Source organism: Ictidomys tridecemlineatus, chromosome 5 (genome assembly GCF_052094955.1).
Source record: "Ictidomys tridecemlineatus isolate mIctTri1 chromosome 5, mIctTri1.hap1, whole genome shotgun sequence".
Lineage (NCBI taxonomy): Eukaryota > Metazoa > Chordata > Mammalia > Rodentia > Sciuridae > Ictidomys > Ictidomys tridecemlineatus.
Window position 1 is genome coordinate 180,851,237 of NC_135481.1, and position 25,011 is coordinate 180,876,247.

At 43.6% G+C, this 25,011-nt stretch overlaps 1 protein-coding gene across 3 annotated transcripts in view; it reads left to right on the forward strand.

Annotated features, from left to right (window-relative positions):
• Rprd1b (regulation of nuclear pre-mRNA domain containing 1B) overlaps positions 1-14,346 on the forward strand; it is a 50,400-nt gene extending 36,054 nt beyond the window's left edge. For all 3 annotated transcript variants that reach the window (XM_078051767.1, XM_005329847.5, XM_005329848.5), the window contains one exon: positions 11,755-14,346. In XM_078051767.1, coding sequence (XP_077907893.1) covers positions 11,755-11,885 — 131 coding nt within the window. In that variant the 3' untranslated portion in view covers positions 11,886-14,346. The remainder of the gene's footprint in view (positions 1-11,754) is intronic.
• Positions 14,347-25,011: the final 10,665 nt, after the last annotated feature.

Below are 25,011 nucleotides of genomic sequence, written 5' to 3' on the forward strand. Positions count from 1 at the left end.
TGTGATTCCATATAAACATTGAGCATCAGCTTTTCCATTTTTGAAGAGAACCAAAATGGCCATTGGAATTTTAATTTAGGGATTGTATATTTTAATTACTTTAATATAGGGATTGTATATTTTAATTATTTTAATATAGGGATTGTATATTTAATTTTAATATAGGAACTGTAAATCATTTAGGGAAGTATTGCCCTTTTAACAATCTTAAGTCTTTCAATCCATGAATAAGAGATGTCTTTCCATTTATTTAAGTCTGCTGCAGGATTTTCAGAAGCATCCTGGAGTGTCCCTTACTGGTGCATTTGACATAAAGGCCTTATCTAGATACCATAAATATCAGTGATCACAGATCAAGGGCAGTAGGGTGGCCTTGCAGTAGTCAGTGCTAATTCTCTCCTGGACACCGAGGCCTTGAATAGGAGTGAGAGAAGTTGTTTGTAGAATTATTGGAGTTGTAAGGAACCTGAGAGATCGTGTGCTTGATTTCTGAATTGGTGAAGCAGCTCAGACCCAGAGGAGATGTTAGAATTCAGGCCAGACATCTGGTTACTTTCCATCAGGTTTGTATTATTTAGTTTAAACTTGACTCAATGAAATAAACAGCAGGAAAATATCTTGCGCAGAGGAGTAGCCAAAGTTGAATCAATTAAGCAATTCCCAAGAATCTTCTTGTAGAGAATCGATATCTTATGTAGGGAGATTAAAATGGCTGTGTGAAAGCATTCCAGAGTGACCTCTATAAGTGTGAGAGAGTCCACTCTGCTACAGAGGCCTGCCCTCCAGCTGTGCCAGTGACATCTCTTGCTCTGATGTTGGGGACTGGGTGGGCCTCAGTGAACTTAGGGCTGCTGCTCTTTCTCCCCAGCTTGGCACCTCCCACTTGGCTGTAAAGAATATTCAGAGTAGAGTCTTTGCTTCTGACAGTGCAGCTGGGAAGTGGGGAGTGATCTAGAATCCAGCACTGCCTTGAGACTCTTCATATTTTGTTTACATTGTGGTTATTACAACTTGAGAAATTCTTTGGCTGCAGCTGATGGGGTACTAAACCAAACTGATGGCCGTCTGTTGTTTTTGGCAGCATCCCCCACCTCCCTGCAGGGTGCAGATAGTTAGAAGCATTTGTTTCAATAATGGGACAGGCAGTAGGTGGAGAGAGAGAGCTCCTTTTTGTCAACTTTAGAGTCAGTTCTCTCCCCCATGATGATCAGAGCCACTCTCTCATTGTCTCTTAGAGTAGATGCAGATGAAAGCAGGTGGTCTAATCTTCATGTTAGATAAGAAAACTAAGCTCAAGGTTTATGTGAGCTGCTCAAGGTCACAAAGAAAGTCAACAAGGACCAAGACTGGAATCTGCCAACTGCAGTGATCATCCACTGTGTTTCCTGGGGCCTAAGAGGCCTTAGTAGCACCAGCACATTGCCCCTAGTCCTTCACACTACTGTTGTTTAGCACCCAGTGCTCCCTGCTGGACCAACAGCACTTTCAGCATTCTGGGCAGCTGTAGGATCAGGTTGATCTGCTCACACCTATCTGGCGATGGTGGCAGGGGGCTGTACTCCACTCCTCTCCCATGCAGCAGGCCAAGGCTTGCTCTCTTTGTCTTTTTATCCCTTACACAGTTGTGGGGGGTCTTTTTTTCCCTCAGACTTCCTTTCAGTGTGTGGGGACTTTTTTGAGCTGATGCATTTGGTTCTGCAATAGGAAGTTTAGCAGCTTTATATCCGATCCTTAGATTCCTTCTATTCATTTTGGTCCCTGCTGACCCTCCAGATTTATATCTGAAGGTTTTATGTATCAGGGTGTGTGTGTATGCTCTTTATTCCAGTATGAAATTTGGGATATTTCTTTTCACTCCAGGAGTAAGAATAGCCACATTATAATGTACTTCATATACTTGATGACCTAATGACATGGTTTGCCAGTACTTGAGACTTCACAATGAAAAAGTGACATGGTTTCAAAGCTGTTTTCATATCTGTATTGTTTTCATATCTCTAGCACAACCCCCTTTTTCTTTTTCTTTTTCTTTTTTTTTTTTTTTTTTTTTGAGACTGCTAGGGATCAAACCCAGGGCCTTGAACATGCTTGGCAAGCTGTGTACCTGGAGCTACACCTCTAGCCAATGTAGGCAGCATTAATCCCTGCTTCCTGGAACACCTCTTACTGAGTATATTAGTGTATTAGTGCAAAAGTACTTATACAAGTAAAACATCTGGGCCCTTGATCATATTCACCTAACACTCAGTTGTTTCATCAAAAGAAAGTTAGCAAATAAATATTTTTTAAAAACTATCATGATTTCTTTCATAATCTGGTGACTATTTTGGGTGAGGGTACCACGGATTGAATTCAGAGGCACTCAGCCACTGAACCACATCCCCAGCCCTTTTTTTGCATTCTGAGTTGCTTAGTTAGCACCCAGCTTTTGCTAAGGCTGGCTTTGAACTCACAATCCTCCTGCCTCAGCCTCCCAAGACACTAGGATTATAGGCGTGTGCCACTGCGCCTAGCTCTAGTGACTGTTTTTGATATATTTCCTTTATTTTTTCCTCTAAAATTAGAATGTGCAAATAGTTTTCCATTTATTTTACTTAATGTAATTATTTTCCCTTGTTAACAAAAACTTTGTAAACATTTAATGGCTGCTTACATGCCTGTGGCTGGATACTCAGTAATCGTTTTGAGCATCTCTGCCTTGAGCTCCTGTCTTTGGGTTAATCTTTGGGTCATTTCCAGAAGTAGTTGTGTATATGCAGATGTCTGCTTGTCTTTATGTCCACTGAAGTTTGTGTGCATTTCAGGGTCTTTGCTACCAGTGTGCATTCCTGCCTCAAGAGGGCTCATTCTTTTTCAAAGCATTCTAGGATTTCATCAAGCTTTCATATATAGCTCTTTCCAAGTTAAGTCTTTGTTTTATGAAGGAGTAAATATTGAATAGTTAATTACACAAATGGGGCTTTCTTCTGGTTTTTAAATGATCTTGTTTACATTTGAGACAGCTGTGGGAAAATAGCAGACACTTATTATAACATTGACTTGAGTGAGCATAATTTTGAGAGGAGGGTTCAGATTACAGAAATTTGAACTCCAGTAGCTAACTGTCTGTTTGACCCAGTGTTATTTTGAGCAAAGACCTTTATGAATGTTCCTCCTATCATTAAGGTGGGTCTTCTCCCACTTTAAGTAGGGATTTTGGAGAAAGTGAAATTGATGGACGGGATCCTTTGCAATCTTGGAAGTTACATCTCTTTTTCTGTATATAAAAATGTAGGACTTGAAATAAGATTAGAAACATCTTTTTCTGTGATTAGGGCAGAAATGTCCTTTATTATCAGAAGTCAAAACGAAACCTATACAGTCAAAATCCATGAGTCCTCAAAACTGTGGAAGGCTTCATGTAAAAAGGATGGTACCAGCCAGAGACAGTAGCACAATCCTATAATCCCAATGACTCGGGAGGCTGAGGCAGGAGGATCACAAGTTTAAGGCCAGCCTGAGCAATTTAGTGAGACCCTGTCTTAAAAAAAATAAAAGGGCTGAAACTGGGAAATGTGGCTTAATGGTAAACTCCCCTGGGTTCATTCCCAGGTACCAAAAAGAAGAAGGAAAAGATGGCACCAGTCAACTGCTGCTATAGTTTTTTCTTTATTTATTCTATTCTTATTTATCCTCCTTATTTATTCTACTCTTTATTTAGGTTCTTCATCTTTAAACATCTTGATGAAAAAGGATGCTCAACTCTCTGCTTAATTCAGTCATTAGCTGCTTTGAGAATTTCAAGCACATTAACTTTGCAAATTTCAGCTCAACATAATTTACCAGCAGTCTTCTGAACCTTTTGGGGACTTGGACAGTGGTTATGGATGATACACCCACTTCTCCACGATGCCTGGAGTGAGGTGTCAGGTGCTCTCCAAGGCCTTTTCTTTTGTTCACAGCTTTTCTGTGGGGCAGAGACTTATTAGAAGTCGTTTGCATAAAGAAGCCGCTGACCCCGATGGTAGTTCCGTGATGAGACCCTCAGTGCCTGTGCCAGGCCTTTCCTGGATTTCTCCACTGGCGCCTGTTGGTCCCTGTGGCCTTTTATCATTGATGTGATTTTTTTCTTTTTATAAAATAACAACTTTACTTTCATGTTGGGCAACAGCTTTTCGTACCCTCACCTGAAGTCCTTAATTTCCACCTGTCCTTGGCGTGCAGGACCTTTAGGGCCAGTTGACTTTCTTTTTTGTGGAAAAAGCCTCCAGCAGGCTGCTTGAGGGTGTCCTTGGCACGCAGTCTGCCTTGCCACTCTAATGTTGAAAAGATGAGCACGTCTTCCACTCTACTGCCCCTTTCCAACTACACCACGTCCCTTTGCCCTTGTGCATCGTGGGCAGCCCCTCAACCAGCAGTCTAATCTCAAAACCCCAGGGACATTCTCAGTCTCTGTCTTCTGTTCTCTCTCATTTTGGCCCCCCTCAGTAGCATTTAATACTGTGTGGAGTTTTTTTGTTGTTGTTTTTGTTAAAACACCTTCCTGTTTTCCTTCTCTAGTCTCTGTAGACCTGTTGCTGTTCTGGTCGACTTGTTTTATGCTTCAGGAAGCTTTTCTCTTTTCAGTCCTGCACACGTATGCCCTTCGCCTTTTTCTCATGCTGGACCTTTTCCAGGATTCAGTTACCACCTATGAGCTGCTGACGACACTAGCCCAGACACTTCCAATTGTATGGCCAAGACAGACCATTGTCTTCCGGTCCTTTCCTCTTCTTAACCTCACTCAGAGAGTGGCATTGCTAGTCGTCAGAACCAGACCCTAGACCCCACCCAGTGTTCCTCCCTGATTGTTCCCACTCTGATCTGTCGAGTCAGCCTCCTCTTGTTCTAGCCCCCTCAGTTCTTCGGCTGCACCTGTGCCAGATTGCCCTCCCATCCCTGTCTTCCACAGCTGGTTAGTCACTAGGCCATTGCAATTTTTCTCCGCTTGGTTTTTCTTGACTCTGTCTCCACTTGTACATGGACATTACTTCAAACTCACACATCCCCCGACCCTCCCTTCTGCACTTCCGCCTGGCCTCATTATTGATCCATCTGCTTGCTCTTAGGCCCCATGATGCCTTCCCATGGCACCCCTGTGATGACTTGAGAACTTGTCATTCCCCTGCTTATACATTTAAATGGCTTCTCTTTGCTCCTAAAATATGAACCCAACTCCTTGCCCCTCTCCCGTCCCCACCCCTGCCTGGCCCCTGGCAGCTCCTCAGCCAGGTCTCTTGCTGTGTTCTGTGGTGTTGTCCATGTTGCTGCTTCGGCTTTATGGATGCCTTTCTCTCTACCTGCCTAGAGTGCTCCTCCCATTTATCTTTACCTAGTTAATTTCTGTTCATCTTTTATATCTTAAGTCACACAATATTTGCAAAGGAAGTCTTCCCGCAAACCCCCCCACCCCTTACAGCTGGTGTGCCCCGCCCCTCACATGTGCTGTCTCAGCTCTCTTCCTCAGCCCCACACAGTCTGTGATCTGCTTCTGGGTGGTTTGATTGTCCCCCTGCATGTGTCTGTCTGCATAGTCACTCTTGTGTGCCCAGTCCTTTCCTGATACTTAGCCCAGCGCTCTGGTTTCGGGGTGGCAGGCACAGTGGCAGCTCGGTTCATCTCTGGGCAAGGCCATAGTATACTTCAATAGGGACTCCTTCCACTTTGGGGTGTTCCCATTGAGGTCTGGACTTGCTCTGCAGACAAATTCCTTTCTCTCTGGGCCTATAGCTAGATGGATTTGGACTATGATGCCACCTAGTTTAAAAATTTGGGGACTTATTTTCTGGCCTTGACACTTGACCTTTAAAGAAGAAAGGTGCCAAAGCACCTTTCTCTCCTTAAGGAAGTTTGTAGTTAATGTCTAAATTTTAAGGACATACTCAGATGTTTGGTTGAAAGGATTTTGCATTTCACTAACAATACTTTTTTATTCTATTCTGCGTATCTCATCTTAACCTGTAAATGAGGAAGATAAAGTGTTGCTCATGAAATACTAGGATATGAGCAGGCTAATCGTTCTCTCCCCCTTAGGTCTGTTAATTCACACTGAACACCTAGCAGGTGCTGGCCTCAGCCCAGCCTGGGGCCCACCCTGAAGCACAAGCATCATTCTCATTCTCGTCTCATCCCAGGTCACACCACAGGCAGTGACAGAATAGGACTCAGACTTGGGTTTTCTGACTCACCAGAGTTTTTTCTATTTTGCCACAGCCACCTCCCTCCAGTGGGAGGGATGTGATGTACTTAGGCTTTTGGAGGTGGGAAACGTGGATTTTCCTTCTTTTTTAGTTTGCTGATGGAAGGGAATTGGTGTTTTTATTGCTTATGGAGAGAGTTATATCCAAATGCAGAGGAGTAACTCTAGACTGCTTGGGTAGACCTACCAGCAAGTAGAGTCACAGTGAGCATCAGAGAAGGTTATTTTGTGTGAAAAGTTTTTCATCTCTACTCTGTTCTCAACTGCTCTTCAGGATTTTTGACTCCCAGTATTCAGCCCAAAGGGAGAGATGGTGTGACTGGTCTGTGCCTTTGATGTTTGCACAGCATCAATAATCAGCTCTCCATTAAAATGATCCCTGAGAAAGCCAGTTTATGGAGGATCTTGAACAAATCGTACCTTTTTGATGGTTAATTCTAGAGGAAAAAACTTATAGATTGTCTTCAGAATTTTGGTTTTATCTAATGAGAGACCCCACTGAGTAATTTGTAAGTAAGCCTTGTTGTTCTTTGTAGATAAGTATTTTTAAGTCATTTTATAGACATCTGTGACATTGTATGTATTTAGGTTTATGATTACATTAATGCTTGAAAAATTTCCTGGCCCTAAAATTGCTTTTACTTTGGTTTATTTCATTTGTATTAGTCTGTGTGTGGAAATATAACTTTTTATTCCTCCCTTGCTTTTGCCAATCCCTGTCATATTGGGGTTTTTGTTATGACAATCAAATCTGTCTTAATTGCCTCTGGTGTAGAGGGGCCTCTGGGAGGGAAGAAGTACCCTGAAAACACTTTGTGGTGCTGTTCCGAGTTGAGAAAGTCTGTTTGCATCGACTCTGATGGATGGTTGCAGTGCTCTGAGAACGTTCCTCTAATTCTAGCTATTTTGTCATTTTTTCCTTTTGGGAAATTCTTGGTGTGTTTTGGTCATGGAGCTGAGAGGCCACAAATTCTTCTTTTCCTTGTATCTTCCACAGTGTCTTATTCAGCAGCTCTAAGCCTGTTGTGACATCCCAGAATGAATCAGTTTGAAATGTCACAGCTCCCACTAAGTCATGGGAGCATGGAACTGGCTGAGAGAGGTTGCCAGGACAGTGATGGGTTTTGTTCCCACATTGATCTCTGAAGAAAATGGTAGCATTCTTATTACCAATTCAAATACAATTTATATGTTGTATTTTCTAAAGAGTAAGTGAATGAATGAATGAACAAATGAAATTGTTTAAGTAGAGACCAAGATCTGTAAGTGTGGTCCTGTGGACCTTCCTGGCACTGGGTAAGCTCCAGGCCAGCTGGAGGGTTACTCCAATGACCATCAGCTTCTTTGGCTGACTCTCAAGCTCCATGCAATGAAGCACTTCTTCTACTCAGATTCAGCATAGCAGGTCACCTTTATTCAGGGCCTTCATAAACTGCTTCGTGCATAATAACCCTTTATGACTGTTAATTGGGGGTAGCCGAGCAGGGGGTGATTTTTATATACCATATGTCCAACAGCACAACAGGGCACGATAAAGGGAAATACAAGTCTTGATTCTGGATTCTGGAGAGGGGTTTCCAAGTTAAACCCCATCCATGATGTTATTACTAATGTGTTTTTTCTTATGTAAGTACTTCCTAGCAAGGAAGAGAATAAGTTTGGTAGTATTTACATTTTGATCAGTATTTCTTACATGAATTGCTTGAGGAAATATTTATGATATTGCTTGTTTTGAAAGTGAAATTCCTGTAGAGAGTTCATTGCCCTGTCAGCCCCTGTCATTTCTAACCCTCTTATCTCAGAGCTCATCTGCAGTGTGTTGGTCTGGCGTACTGCTCTGACCATAAAAGGCAAAGAATGTGTAAGCTTTGTTCCCTCAGTGAGCTGTCTCGGTGCTCCATGATGATCAGTTCACCGTGTCAGCTGGATCCACAGGAAGCAGAGGGATGTCCAGACACATCTTCTCCTACAAGTTCAGAAAATCTGTGAAGTGAAAATTCTAAAGCTTTGCCAGGAGCTAAATCCTAGGCATTATCTCAGAACTACACATTGGGCCTTACATTCTACATTTTAAACATCTCTTGACAGACAGATAAACCTGGGCAGTTCATCACAGGTGCCTGCCCCCAGCTTGGGGATCCTGGAGCAGGGCAGTAGCAGCAGGTCTGATGAGACTCTTCCCTATTTCCTGGCTCCTTAGGGCAGGTCCGTGGTGATCAGGATACACTCGGCCCTCACCTCTTGGTCTGGGTTACGTCTGAGCAGGAAAGGAAAGGCAGAGGGCTTCTGGGTTTGCCGTGTCTGTTCTTAACTGGAAAGCAAGTGTCTGAAGATGAGGGTGCGGGGTGGAGCTGTGCAAACCATGGCTGGGGTGCACTGAGTGCAGGGAGAAGCAGCCAGGCAGGAGCCCGGCACCGCCATCCTGCACCAGGCAGCGCATCGTGTTAGATTACAGGCTTAGTCCAACATTATAAATAAGCATAAGGCCTCCTAAACGAGGAACTTTGATCGCCTTGCCATCAGTTCTCTACAGGAGTGGCACTTGGTGTGCCAAAGAGGCTGTGGGACGCAGCACGCTGTATGGAGGCAGAAGGCTCCCAATGGCCTCATCATATGAAGTTGGTTTTAGTGGCATCTTGGGAAGAGGTCTGGATTTCTTCTGAAAAAGTACGAGTTGCTGCGGGCACCATTTGGAGTCTTGTAGCAACAACTCACGGACCACACTTTGCCAGAAGGCAAGAGAATCTTGGATTTTCCTGAGCTCTATCTCCTTTACCTGTTTATAACTGAAGAGAATAACCTAGAAAGGCAGCTAGCAAGGGAGTGCCTGACCCAACTCGGGGAGCATAAGGAGGAGGAGTAAAGGCCAAGGTTGTATTTGGAGGATAGTTTTGCTTGAATTCACTCTTGTGTTTTGGCAGTCTGGCAATATTTATAGCTGACTTTATTTGGAAAGCCTAAATCTATTTAAAAAATAAAAGAGGTGGGAGATCACAGAGTAGTCACTACTGAGTCTGTTTAGGGCTTACAGAATCCCTGTAGCTACAGCCTGACCTGCTCAGGGCTTGCCAAGAATTTTAACCTGCCCTTCTTTCCTAGGGACGTTAAGCTAGGCCTTTCCATCATCTCTGGTGGGCAGCTACGTGTTCTAAAGGCCATCTCTACCTGTGTTTGGCTATTCAGTATATGTACCAAGTCACCCTTGCTGAGGTGCTTAAGCCTCCTGGCCTGTGAATCTTTGGGGGTTGTTTTTACGGTCTTGATGGATTCCATGGTTGTCAGTGAGGCCATACTCACTCCTTCTCTGGGAAACCTTCCTCCTGAGCCTGGGTGCTTGTTCTTAAATTACTTCTGTAAAAAGAGGAACCTGTGGCAGGAGGAGGTGTGGGCAGGATCCAACTGCTTTGAGAGTGGCCTAAGAGAAGGCTTTCTTGTGGAATATATTTCCTTTAATTTAAGTAGAATTTCTTTGGCAATGTCTAGGATATACTATTGGCCCAAGCATGACAGGGTACCCCCATATACACACACACTCTCTCTCCTTCCAAACAGGAGCAGGTGGGATTTTTGTTTTTAATTGCCTACGTGAATCTTCAGGTGGTGTCTGATCAGTCGTCTGCCTTTGCTTTCAACCTGATGATTCCCCCAGGGGTAAAAAGCCTTGGTTTCTGATCCCTCAGCCCATAAGAAACTTGGTGATTTTCAAACGGTTGTTGGTGAGCTCTTTCCAGTGAAGTCTCTTTGGTTGTCATGAGTGGATGACTCTGAGTCCAGGTGGCTTTCATTTCTCAGTTTCGGGCAGAGAATTTGAGGTGAGGCGAGTGTTATGGTACCTATTACCCTTTTTTGCTTCAGCATTCAGGAGAGGTTTATTAAATGAATCCATGTTGGGAAAGAGATCCTTGGTCTTCATGCTTTAGATTAACCTCACATGAATTTCATGTGAAGAGACAAGGGAACCTTGGCGTTTTGCATGCTCATGTTCGAAGTCAGCTTTCAGTGTCAAGAATGAAAGGCAACTGTGACCCAAGTCTAGGAATGTTGTGCTTATGCATAATGTTTGTTTCATGTATTAGTCATTCATTTGGCAAATGTGCCAGACACCTGCAGTTTACTTGGCCCTGCAGGGCACATGGTGAGTGCTGGGTGAAGCAGGTGGGTCTTGTCCTGACCTACTAGAGTTTACTAGTTTGATAGGGGAGTCATTAATGATTTCACAAGCCCTCGAACCCTCTGCCTCCTCCAGTGTGTGAAAGGAGTCTGGCATCAGGGAGTTTAGAACTTAAAGTCCATTGTGTGGTGTGCTCAGTTCCCTCCCTTTCAGACAGAGGAGGGGACCACGTCCCTGGTCTCACAGCAGGTCAGAGGCAGAGCCAACTCAAACACTGCCAGGTCTTTGAGTCTCAGCCTGTGCTTTGGGTTACTTTAATGCAGGAGAGGTTTTACACAGACCGTGTCCAGCCCTGAGAACGTCCTTAGCCTTCCAGAAACACCTAGAAGGGAAAAAGACAAGCTCCAAGGGGTCCCTAAGACACAGACCTCACGTGGCCCAGTTTTCTGTACAGATGATGTATACCTTTGCTGGGAGCTGAGGAAAGAAAGAAAAATCTAGCCTCTTCCTATCAGGAGAGCCATGCCCTAGAGGAATGTGGAAATTGGCTGTTTCTGGGGAGAGCCCAGAGCGCCTGCTAGGGATTCAAGGGAAAGTGGGGAGCGGGAGCAGCTTGGATCCGGACCCGGCTCCCAGATGAGGGAAAGAATTTTCCCAGACAGGTAGACAGGGGTGGAGGCAGGGCTTCACCAGCATTGGGAGAAAGTGCACCTCTAAGCTTAAGGTCTGTCCTGGACAAGCACCCATGTGGGCGGTGGCCTGGGCACAGGAGTGGAGGTGGGAAGGAGTGAGGAGTGAGTTTGGGCAGCAGCAGTTTTCAGAAGGCCTTGAGTTTGTCACAGAGATAGCGAGGGCCTGCTTCACCTCAGAGCATTGGCTTTGAGATGCTGAGCCTTTGGAAGGTAAGTCCGGCTGCATATCTAGAGGAACTAGGGGCAGGGACCTCACAGACCTAGTCAGGGCCTTACTGTGGTTACCCAGCATGGAACAAGGCCGTCTTGGACACAGGCCGTGGCAGGGGAAGTGTTCTGATCTTAAGTGGTGCTCGTTTGTGAAAATGATAAATCTGGGTTTATCGCTAAGCACTGCCATAGAAAATACAGCTTTGGAGTGATTTTGCTAACCGTGGCTAGATGGAACCTTCAGAATAGTTATAAAGTTTGAGCCTCTTTTATGAGCTTTTAAAAACTATTGAGAACCAATTAAAAAAGAAAGCAAATATTAAGTGTCACTGCCTCTCCTCCCAGAGCGCATGTGCTCACCTGAATACCCCTGAACCCAGCCTGGCTAGCATGGCATTCTGATTTGCTCTTTGAGAACTTGAGAACCTTGTGATGGCCGAGGCTGAGCGGGGTGGTGGGTTCTGGGAGATGGGGAGGGCGAGTGCTGCGCAGAGGCTCATGCAGTGTCTTCTCTGTCTCCCTAGGAATACAAGCAGAAGCTCGCGAGAGTCACCCAGGTCCGCAAGGAGCTGAAGTCCCATATTCAGAGCTTGCCAGACCTCTCGCTGCTGCCCAACGTTACAGGTGGCTTGGCCCCTCTGCCCTCTGCTGGTGACCTCTTTTCAACTGACTAGGACAGGTGTCATGCCCCAGATTCCCATCTGTGCCAGAGAGAGGAGGGCAAGTCATGGTTGGAAATGATCTTCTGGTCCTGGTTCTAGCCCTTCTTCCACCTGATCCCTCCGCCTCAAGAAAGAACCGTGGCCTCTGATTTCCGACTCTCCTCTGCAGCCTCTCACCCTGAGCACAGGTCAGAGCGTGAGTGGAGTCCAGTTTAGATTTGTGTTTGCAAAGAACACAGACACTTTCCCTTTTCATGTTTTATGCCCCTATTGCTTTTCCATTCTTAGCTCGCTCTCTCTTTCCCAAGAAGTTAGGAAAATCATGTGTACTTCTGGAACCTTTCAAAAGAACCTGTCTTTGTGATAGCATGTGTCATGGAAGCAGCACCTCCTTTCTGAGCTGGGCTTGTCCAGGTGAGGTACAGGCTTCCACTGCAGGGTTCTCTCTGCTGATGTTAGCTTTCGTGTCTACCATCTTTCCCCCAATGGTTGGTGGCACAGCAGACGGGCAGCTTTGTCATATAGAGTTGCCAAATTGCTCAATCTCCCCCTCTCCTCCATTACTTCCTCTAGTGCTCTGTAGTCAAGGTTAGGTGCATTCATTTTGTAACCAAACCAGAGAATCTAGCAATAAGATTCAGAGCTGATCTGGGACATAAAGTCATAGTTTGGAGACAGTAATAGGGTCACAGAGCAAGTTGCTTGCTTGGTTCCTCCATAGAACCTTCCCAGGCCGCACTTCTCAAGGGTTCTATGTTCCTAAAAACAGGACCCTGCTGACCCCTATTGGCTATGAAGGTATTTGGTAGGGATGGCACTGGTGGGCCCCAAAGATGAAGGCTCTCCATGGAGGCATGCTGAGTCTGGGCTCTGCAGGAGTATGGCTTTGACCCTTTTGGGAGTAGGGCACAGATGATCATTTAATCCACTGTGTGGGTGTTGTCCACAATATGGTGACTAAACTTGAACATCTCCCCTGCCAATAGGACACTGAGCATGTCCATCTGCCAATCACTTCACACCACTGCACGTGTCCGTGTCCCCATGTGAGGAGGAGGAGGAGGAGCGTTTGCATCAGATGTTATTGAACAGCTCATCTCGGCAGGGGAGGGGAAAGTTGGGTATATTGATTTGGTTTTTAATTCCATTATCATGCCAGCTGACACTATGACTAAATAATGTGGTTAGAGAGGCTTTTTATCTTGTATCATAAAGGTCAGTCCTGCAAACTGAAATCATTCAAATTTGGCAGGCCTGTTTTTGACATTGGAAAGGGCAGAAGACAGTTTGCCCCAGTAGTGTAATAGGAATATGGTCCCTAGGCTGGATCCAAGACCTGTACGAAGGAATTCAGTGCAGGGGACTTGAGAGTCTCCATCGTTTTGAGTTGTTGTTTTTAGAATCACCAAAAGTCTATGTCATTTTACATGTTAAACATAGCCTGTGTTTTACACAGAATGACAGGCCTCCCTTCCAGAAGCTCCCCTGCACATGGGCACCATGACGTGACAACAAGGAAAAGTCGAGCCGGGTGCCTGGTTTGGCTCTGGAGAACCTGGTGGTGCTGGTGCCGTATCTCAGGTGTGGGTGCAGCTGTGTGGGGCTGGCTTCCTGGCACTGCCTATTGTCCTGTCATTGTTAAACTAATGAGTCTAGAAGGTTTTTCTCCCAGAGGCCACAGGGCAGTAGGTGACTTCACTGAACTTGCAAGATAAATTGTAGTCTCTGCTGTTGGTGCGCACCCTACTGCCGAGCTGCTCCAGCGTCGTGCAGGAGCTGGTTCTGAACAGACCTGCTTTGGACGCTCTGCTTTCACCAAGGAGGCAAAATTTTACCAGCCACAAACCAGGCAAAAGACTGTATTTGCTCTGATCAGCTAGGTGAAAATACAACAGCATGAGGGATTCAGCCCACTGCTATGTTTTATCCACCTGAGTTAATTATTATCCACCGATTGGTGCGTAATTATTATAGCAAAAGCAAGAAATGAACCTGTAGCAATTATGTAAATGAATGTGTTGGCCTCTTAACACCTGTTACTAGTGGACTTCCTGTGAGGAAGTTAGTTTTGTTTTAATGAAATGCTTTTTTAAATCTTTATTCTCTTTCCCTCACCTCTCAAAGTGTGCTTACTTCATTTAATTTAAGTGAACCTTTCTCCTTGTCTGTAAGAGGTGGTCTGTGGGGCGGGGTGGGTGGTATTGGTTTGTGTTGTTTCTTTACTTAGGGCATCTGTAGGCCTCAAGGGACCTTTCCTTTAGGTCATATTCCTCAGAAAGTCTTTAATCTTCCTTTGCTTTTGTTTTGTTTTTCTTAAAGAATATTTTTAAAGCTTAAATTTGTATATTAATTTAGGACTTTATTTAGAAGTATAGGCTGCCATTGGTGGCAGCAGTATATTCTGAAATGTCTCATAGATATATATTTTTGAATAAAGATGGTGTTGTTGAACAACTCTGTGTGATGCTTCTTTTCCTTGCCCTTTTCTGGAAACAGTGCTTTCTTTGTAAGCAGTGGCTGATTAGTAATCACCAATGGAGAGTGTGCTGTCTGCATAGAATCTTGTCCCTGAGGAGTTTTTGCGACTGTTAGTGGCACATAAATACTCAGCACTTACATAGTATTTTCTGGTTCTTCTCAGGGTCTTCATTAGCTTTAATTAGCCAATCCACACAGTACCCAGGAGAGGCGCTGCCATGGTTTATCCTCATTGTGCAGAGGTGGGAACTGATGGCGAGGGGTTAAATGATGCCTCCCGGGTATGCACAGTCTCTGACATGGAAACTTGGAAGTTCCTCGCTTTCAGCACTTTTGTCCACACCACCAGGCCTCCTGAGAGCCGTTTAGTTTTGGTAATATAGGGAGAGCCACTCTGACCAGTAGAGGAAGCAAAACGGGAGCTACCTGCAGACTCAGCCGCGTGCCTTTTAAAAGTATTTCTGCAGGCTTCCTTTCTCCTTTTTCCCTTTTACATTCAGTGAAAGCATATTGACTTGGTGTTATTGGTTAAAACTCCTAAAATAATAGAAAAAAGGTCTGAAATAGGTCCTTTGAAGCTGTTGATAGGTTTGAAAGGATTGATTTGACCTTACCCACTGAGTGAGGGCAGCATTTGCCAGAAGTGGGGTTACCTGTGGGTCTTAATGAGGCAAACACCTTCGTCACCGCTGTGCTCCATCAAGACTACCCTGGCCCAGCCTTAGGAAAGTTGAGCTATGCGTTACCCATGTTCTGTCTTAAAATACAAAAGTTGAATGTAATATGTGAATCTCAGAGGACAAGATCTCCTCCTGTGTCCCCACGAATCATGGCCTAGTTAATTTCACTACCTATAAATAGTAAATCCATAATTCCTCTGGTTTAATTAGCACTTCAGGCTACAGAATGACTCTGAGGTCTCAGAGCTGAGGATGGAGCTACCCAAGAGTTCATGAATCTGTCAAAATGCTTCATTTTTGTGATTAGAGCCATTAACTCTCTGTGTGACCTTCTTGGACTGGGTACTTTGCTCCCAGCCTCAGTTTTGTTTTGCATATGAAATGTGGTGTCGGATTGTTATTTCTGGGCTGGCTCCATCCCAAACTCAAAAGCTTATGATTGTTGTATAGAGTCTTTGCGACCTCTGGATGACACGTCCTGGCTTCCCAATAATAATTGTCAGATAATGAATAGTGTCCTAGTGCCGCTGTACACATTTTCATGGAACCCAGGAGACCAGGGTCCATGAGGACCCCGGAACAACAGACGGTGGCAAGATCAGGAAGGTGGGGGCAAATATGGCAATTCACCAGTATAAACCAGCTGCATTGGTCTATTTGGGATCTGTAAGACAAAGCCATTTTCTAGTCTTGTTTTGCTCTCTTACTTTGTCCTGGAATAATTCATCTAGCAAAGCTCATTTCTCACCACCACCTCTGTAGAGTTTTCCATTTAAAAATTGCTCTTCCACTCTGAGGCACAGATCCAATTAAGAGTCCATTATTCTCCTGCACAGTAGGTTAGGATTCATACAGCTTTATGTAATGTTGAAAGCCCAGTTTGCTCAGTTTTTCAGATGAAATAGTTATTTTGCATCAAAAATTCATCTCTACCACTGGTTTGATAAATATTAAAATTACCAGTATAAATCAATTTATCTAATATTTTTTTTTACAAGCAAAAGGAACTGCAAGAAGTGATAACTGTCTTCTGATCTCTCACTCTGATGACCTTGGGCAAGTCATGCAGCCACTTGGGACCTCAGCTGCTACTTTAAGGAAATGAGTAGAGTTGACCAACCTCTGAGTTCTTTCCCAGGTCTGAAGTTGTGGGAAAGACGGCTACTGGAGTTATTTCTTCCTACTGAGAATCTTATTAGTAAACTCACTACCTGCATAATTTCTTCCATAGATTTTTTAAAAATATTTTATTTTAGTTATAGGTGGACTCAATCAATACCTTTGTTTTATTTTTATGTGCTCTTGAGGATTGAACCCAGTGCCTCACACATGCTAGATGAGTGCTCTACCACTGAGCCCCAGCCCCAGCCCCTTCCGTGGATTTTTAAATGCCAGTTACCTTTGGGAATTCTTAGTTTTGACGGAGACACAGCAGCTATAAGCAATCCTATTAATAAGTTTAAGTGACATATTTGTGAAAAGGTTCACATGCCATGTCTGCGACAAATTAGGAACAAACTTGTACTTGTAGAACAAGAAGTTAAAATTGATGCACACAGACAGGTAGTACTGGATCCTACGAACGAAAGCCTGCAACCCTTTTAGTGCCTCCACCTAAGGTAAGGAGTTAGAGGGGAAGGAAGAGAATTTGGGGGGAAATTGCTCTAGAAAGCCATTGGTATGTTTGATTCCCTACCAATCCCTTCCTTGGATGTTAGGGGAAAGACCTCACTGGAGCTCAGAAGGTATCCCTGTCGGCCTAGATGGATCCCTGCCTGGGAAAATCCAGAGGATGAGATGCCAGTGGCTAGCTAGATGCTTGGGTGAGGGAGCTGGGGAAAGGGGGCGGAGCTGGGTGCAGGTGAGAGCAGTGACCTGCATACTGAGTAGTTCTCAGCCATCAAGAGGCCAGGGGTCCTTCAAGGAGGCAAACTTCAGATGGGCCGTGCTGAGGAAGAATCAGAGAACACAACCAGTTGATCCATATTATATATATGATTGCCAGGTCATCTAAGGGCGTCAAGATGTGTGTTTTCTTCTGAGATGTTATACTTTCAGCTCATGTGTATTTGAGAATGATCTTTCAGGAATTGGGATTGGCTCACACCACACAGCGGAGTTCAGGGTCTGCTGGAGTAGTCTGGCAGCTGTTAGACTCGGTCTTCGTAGAATTCCTTCTCCGCTTTTGTTATATTAATATCTTCAACTAATTGAAAGAGGTTCCCATGGATTATGGAGGGTAAACCTGCTCTATTCAGAATCCACTGACTTCAGTTTTAATCTCATCGAAAAAACACATTCACAGAACCATTGTGAATGTTCGACCAAATAGCTGGGCACTGTGGCTAAGCCTAGCTGGCACATAAAATTGACCATTGTACTCACTGACACTTGCAAGGACATCAGTCATATTGGATCAAGGCCATCCTTAATGACCTCATCTTAACATGACTAAACCTGCAAAGACCCTATTTCCAAATAACGTCACATTCATGTTGCTGGACACTAGGACATCCATGATTCTACCTGTAACTGTGGCCAGCCTAGCGGATGTGAAGTGGTACCTCATGGTTTTGATTAGCATTTCCTTGCTAAGTACTGGCTGAGCATCTTTGCTTGTGTTGGTTGCGTGTCTTCTTTGGAAGAAATGTCTGCTTAAGTCCTTTCCTTACCTTGTGAATTACCTTTTGGGCTGGTGAGTTGTAAAAGTTTTTTATATATTCTAGATACTAGGCCGTTATCAAATTTATGATTTTCAAATATTTTCTCCCACCCTGTGGGCCATCTTTTTACTCTCTTAATAGAGTTCTTTGATTCACATACATTTTTAATTTCGATGAATGCTAATGTACCTGTTTTTTCTTTTGCTTGTGCCGAGATTGTATTCAAATAAGCATTGCAAAATCTGAGGCCACAAAGATTTACTTCTGCTTCTTTCTAAGATTTTATACTTTTCGGCTCATGTATTTAGATCTTTAATCCCCTTTGAGTTAATTTTTGTATCTAATATAAAGTTAGAATCTTGCATATAGATATCAGTTGTGCCAGCCAGCACCATTTTTTAATTTTTAATTGACACAAAATAATTGTACATATTTACGGGGTACATTGTGATATTTTGACACGTGCATACTACGTGTAATGATTAAGTCGGGGTAATTAGCATAACCATCATCTCAAACATTTATCATTTCTTTGTATAGGGAATATTCAAAATAGAGACGTCTACTAGCTATTTTGAAATACACAATGAAAATAAATGTCAACCATGGTCATTCCTCTGTGCCATAGAACATTAGAAGTTACTCCTCGTATCCAATTTTACCCCTGTGCCCATCCACTGTCCATCCCTCTCTGCCTCATTCTTTCCGGGCTCTAGTAACCACTGTTGTATTCTGCTTCCACGAGATCCAGTTATTTAGCTTCTTCCTATGAAAGGGCATGCAGTATTTATTTTTTCATGCCTGAATTATTTCACTTATCACAATGTCTTGCAAGTTCATTTATGTTGCCACATATTGCAGGATTTTATTCTTTTAATGGCAGACTAATATTTCATTGTGTGTGTTCACCTGTGTCTATATATGTGTGTTGATGGGAGGGGTGTGAAAGGATAAGGCTTACTCTGGCCCTCAGTTTCTGAGGTTTCAGTCCACGGTCAGCTGGCTCCCTTTCTTTTGGACCTATGGTGAGGCAGAGGAAATCATGGCGGGAGCCATGGTGGAGCAAAGGGGCTCAGCTCAGGAGCAAAATATTCCCTCCCCTGGCACACACCCCCAGGAGCCTTCAGGTAGGCCCCACCTCCTAAGTTTCCACACCACTGCCACCAGCTGGGGACCCAGCTCTCAGAGCATGAGCCTTTGGGTGACCTTGCAGATCCAAAGCATAGCACCACATCTGTCCATTCATCCATGGGCAAACACCTAGGTTTTTCTTGGTGGTTGGTCAGCTTTCTGTCACTGTGACCAAATACCCAAGAAAACAAAGGAGGGAAAGATTTATTTTGGCTCATGCTTTCTGAGGTCACTTGGCCCCATCCCTGCGAGCCTGGGGCAAGGCAGAACATCATGGCCCCGGGAGAGTGGGGTGGAACCAAACTGCTCACCTCTTTGCAGCTGGGAAGCAGAAAGTGAGAGAAGGGCCTGGGGACAAAATGTACCCTTCAAGGACACAGCCCTAAGGGCCTGCTTCCTCCAGCTAGACCTCCACCTGGTAATAGCCCCTCAAGGTGTGAATCCATCAGTGGGTTAACACTTGATGGTCTTAGAGCTCTCCTGGGGCCATCACCTCCCCCAAGGGCCCACCTCTGAACTCGGCTGCTCTGGGGACCAAGCCTTCAACACATGAGCTTTGGGGAGCACTTCAAGCCAAACCCTCACACTTGGCTGGTCTGCTTGGTGCCACAATGAACATGGCGGTCCAGGCCACTGTCCGGCATGCCGATTTCCTTTCCTTAGGGTGTAGGCGTCCCGTAGTGGCATTGCTGGATCATGAGCTCGCTGGCTTTCAGATTCTCAAGGAACCTCCATATTGGTTCCCAGATGGGTTACTAATTTTACATTCCAAACAGTCCATAGAAGTCTCCTTTCTCCACATCCTTGCCAGCATTTAGTATTTTTTGCTTTTTATAACAACCATTCTAACTGGGGTGAGATAGTATCTCGTTGTGGTTTTGATTGATTTCCCTGGTGATTAATGATGTCAGGCGTTTTTTCATATACTTGTTCATTTGTATGTCTTTTTTTGAGAAATATCTATTCATATCACTTCCAAATTTTTTAATTGCATTTTTTTCTTTTTCTTCATCTTATTTTTTTTCTCTTGAGTTATTTGAGTTCCTTTATATAATCTGTATAATAATCCCTTGTTGGGTGAATAGTTTGCAAATGCCTTCTCCCATTGTGTCTTTATTCTGTTGATTGTTTCCTTTGCTTTGCAGAGGGATTTTTTAGTTTGATATAATCCAATTTGTCTATTTTTGTTTGTTTGTTTCCTGGTGCCCTGGCATCATCTATTGACGGGAATATTATTGTTTTTTCCCCTTGAATGGTCTTGGAACTCTTCTCAAAATCTTGAGCACTTTAAAATGTGAATTTTAAAAGTTCATTGAAAGGGCTGGAGGTGGAGCTCCATGATTGAGCACTTGCCTAGCGTGCACAAGGCCCTGGCCGGGGTTAATCCCCTAGTGCCACAAAAAAAAAAAAGTTTATTTAAATAATGGGCTATGACTCAATGAATTCAGCTGGACTTTGAAGATCTCTTCCTAGTTCAACATTTCACGAAAATGTTGACAGAGCCTGGCTTCCTGGTAGAATTATAAAACTCAAGAATATTCATGAACTAACTTCAAACACAGTTTTAAAAAAATGTTTCTACTAACCCTCCGTGAAGTCATCATATATTTGTTAAATGGCATTTTAAAGTATAAACCAATAATGATAACAACTGGGTTAGAGATTTTCAAATCCACCCAGGAAAGATTAAGTGCTATGGGAACTGCCTTTACCGTAAACAACTAGAAAAGCAAACAAAATATATAAAACAAATGCTTTCAGATATTGGGCAACAGGAAGCACAGGACTATGAATCCCTGAGAGGGAAGAGCTCTGTGATCATCCCACCTTATTTATTTAGAGAATTTCCACGCTGCAGCACAGAGGGAGGGAAGCAGAGGCCCACTGTATTACTGAATTGAGGAAACAGAAGTCGGAGTTCAGAAAGACCGAGGTGGCTAGACTTTGCAGGGAGAAATGACGTATAGAAAGAAGTTTCACAGAGTCAGACCTCAGGAGGTCTGCAGAAGTTTCTCTTGACCCTTAGGTGAGTTCTAGTCAGTATCAGTGTCGGGCGAAACACCACAAGATCAAACAGTAAGCAATAGATTGAAGAATTCCCAGAGCTCAAACAGCTGAGAAGAGTGGAGGTTTCCACTAAGTAGAGCAAAGAGACCTTATAATACACAGAGCCCTGGGTCCAGTGCACTGGAACATCCTGCCTCTGTAGTGGAGCTAACTCGTCTCTGAGTGAAGGCTGTGTTCGCCAGACTGTCATAAAGAAAAGGTTGACAGCATGCCTCAAACTGATCCAGAAGTAACTTGGCTGCATATCAGAACTGCCGCAGTCTGGCTGGGCACAAATCACTGAGCCGCCACAAAGCACCTGTATGTTCAAACAGGAAACTTTATTGCCTGAACTCCAACAGCACTCCATGCACACTCCCCGGGAACTCTCCTGAACGCCACCCACGTGGCCCCAAGGAACACCACACACCAACGGGAACTCCCCCGGGCACTCTCCCGGAACACCACTGGGCTGCGCAGGCTCCTGGCGCACTCTCAGAACCTCCCGAGAACTCAATGGGAACTCCAAAGTAGCGGGCGCCCGAGGCAGCAAGAGCCATCCTATTACCGACAGTAAAGGTCTAATATACAATTGAATCAATCCAGCATCATCTTCATGGATCCCTCTCAACCATTACTTCTGGCAAAATGCCAGGGGTCATTCCGACTCCGCTGTGGCTCTCAACAAGAACAAAGTCCAAAACCGTTTAAATAAATATGAGAAACCCAGCACTCTACAGTATAATATTTGCCAAGCCTGGTATTCAACAAAAAATCACTAGCCATACAGAGAAATAGAAAAGATATGACCCAGAGCCAGGAGAAAAATGAATCAATAGGCCCCGAGTAACACAGATGAGAGAATCAGCTAAGAAAGGCCTTAAGGACAGCAGTTATCAATATTACAAAAACTTAAAGATCTATGGGAAACATGGGCATATGGAAGAAAGACATGGGAGAGATAGATATAAACATGTAGAGCTATTTTTTAGAGGTGAAGAATGTAATATCCAAATTAAAGTGGTAACAACAATTTGGACACTGCCTAAGAAAAAATCAGTGAAATAAAGACAAAGAAATGGAAATTACTTAAAATGAAGCATAGAGAGGACAGACTGAAAAATGAATAAACAGCTCATGGGACAATTTCAGGTGTCAAAAATACAAACCAGAAGAAGAAGAAAGAGAAAACACATTTGAAGAAATAATTGCCTTTCCCCAAAGTTGATGGAAATTATAGATCAAAGAAGCTCAGTAAATCTCAAGAAGAATAAAAACTACAATAAGAAGACACATCATAGTCCAGTTGCTGAACCATAGTAATGAATAAAAAGAAGGCTTCTGTGCAAAAGAACAAAGAATGAAACCAAAGTTCTCGTTACAAAAAAAACCAAAAAAACCACTGTTAGCCAGGAACTAATGACATGGCATCATTAAAGTACTAGAGGGAAAAAATTGTCAACCTAGAATTCTATATTTATCAAAAAAGTTTTTTTTTTTTTTTAATGAAGGTGAAGTAGGGGCTGGAGGTGGAGCTCACTAGCAAAGCACTTGCCTGGCACGTGTGAGGCACTGGTTTCAGTTCTCGCACCACATAAAAATAAAGGCATGCTGTCCATCTGCAACTACAAAAAAAAATTTTTTTAAGTATATAAAAAGATGAGGGTGAAATAAAGACTTTTTCATAGCAATAAAATCTAAAGAATTCATCACCACTGGACTGGAAAAATAAAAGATGTTAAAGGAAATTTTCCAGACAGAAGAAAAATGATACCAAATGGGAAATCTAGATCTACACAAATGAATAAAGAACCCTGACAATTGCAACTATATGGGGAAATATGTAATGTTTTCTTATTTAATATTTATTTTTTAGTATTTGGCAGACACAACATCTTTGTATGTGGTGCTGAGGATCGAACCCGGGACGCACGCATGCCAGGTGAACGCGCTACGGCTTGAGCCACATCCCCAGCCCATGTTTTCTTATTTAAATCTCTTTAAAAGATAATCAAACTGACCTTTAAACAAAAATAAGAACAGTGTCTTTGGTGTTTATAACAAAAAAAAAGTGAAATGTGTGACAACTAGACAAAAGGGAAGAAGTGGAAGTGTACTGTTCTAAGGCTCTTAGGGAATTTTTGAAGTGTTATGTTACATGAAGTGAGAATGTGATAAAGAAGTAACTGAAAGCGCTAAACCACTAAAATATCAAAACAAAGAATTGCAGCTAAAAAAAACAAAGGAGATACAATGAAATTGTAAAAATTATTCGATTATTCCTGATGATAGATAGATAAAGGGGAAAATTAAGTAAAGAGCAGAGGAGAAAAATAATGGATAACAAGATGGTAAATTAAAACCTGATCATATCAGTAATCACACTAAATATAAATACTCTAAACATCTCAACTAAAAGGCAGAGACAGTATGGATTAAGAAAAATAAAGTAAGACTCAACTATATGTTGCCTACAGGAAACAAACTTTTAATATAAATACACAAATAGGTTAAAAGTAAAATAAATAAAATAAATACATAGTGCTCACACTGGATAAAAGAAAGCTGGATAATAGTATAGGACAAATGAGATTTCAGAGAAAAGAGTATTATCAGTGATAAAGAAGATTATTTCATAATGATAAAGGGGTCAATCAATAAAGAGTACATAATTTAAACATTTAATAACAGCTTTAAAATACAAAATGCAAAATCTGGTAGAACTATAAATAAAATAGATATATACACAACTGTAAAAATAGACATATACACAATTGTAGTGGAGATTTCAATACCCTTCTCTCAATAAGACCCAATAACACTAAGGACTAAGTATTTGCACCTCCCCCCCCACACAAGTCATGTTAAAAGGCTAATTCCCAATGTGATCATATCTGGAAAGTAATTAGCTCATGAAGATGTAGCCCTCACGATGGGGATTGGAGCCTTTAGAGAAAGAGACCCAAGGGAGTTTACCTCCTCGCTTCCATCCATGTGAGGGCACGGCATGGTGGCCGTCTCCAAGACAGTGAGCCCTCACCAGAACTCCACCATGCTGGCACCCTGAGCTCCCAACAACTTACTGACATCACAACAAGCCCATTTTACCGATCAGAGACGTCATGACTTGCCCAAGGTGTGATGGAACTGGGATTCAGCTCCAAGGCCCTCTTGTCTCCAGAGAGCTTTCTTTTCACCGCCCAGCCTTGCCTTTGGAGGATGCTAGGTGTAGAAAACCCACAGCCTTGTTTGACACAAGGGGGAAACTGAGGTCCCAGTAAAGGAAGTCTTCTCCACAGTTCTGCAGCGCCTCCTGCCTCCTGATTTATGGCTTTCAGTGATGGCCAGGGAGGGGACCTAGGCTATGAAGTCTGTCCTTCCCTCTTTTCTGGTGTAGAGTTGGCATAAACAGTGGGCTCTTAAAAAAATAAAGGTGTCATTCTTGGCCACGTCAAGGAAGGCATGCCGAGCAATACAAAGGACGTTCGGTTCCATAAGGTGGCAGATGTGCGGTGAGATTCGACTGTTCCTTTTTTTTTTTTTTTGGTAAATGTTTTGTGGTGCTGGGGACTGACCCTAGGGCCTCACACATGCTAGGCAAGTGCTCTGCCATTGAGCTACGCCCCCAGCCCAGCTGATGGTTATTAGCCAATTCTGGGATGTGTCTGGAGGCTCACCGTGTCCCAGTGTGCAGCCTGCTCTCAGCCTGCTTCTGTAAAAACTCCCGAAAAGTTGTGCTGGAACACAGCCCTGCTGTATGTTCGCCAGTCTTCGGACACTGCTGCCACCCTCAAGTGGTGGAGTTGAGTGGTGGAGTCAGAGGCTGCATGACCCACAAAGTCTAAACTTTCTGTCAAGGGCATGGTGCCTGTTGCCCACCTCCAGGAGGAGTCCCGCTGTATGGAGGAAAGCAAAGAGCATAGTAATGGCCGAGTACGGTGACACACGCCTGTAAGGCAGGAGGACAGCAAGTTCAAAGTCAGCCTTAGCAACTTAGTGAAACCCTGTCTCTAAATAAATAAGGTCTGGGTATGTGTCAGTGACTAATTACCTCAGGGTTCAATCCCCAGTACCGAGAGGGAGGGGGGGGGGAGAGGGAGGGAGGGAGAGCAGCAGTCCTG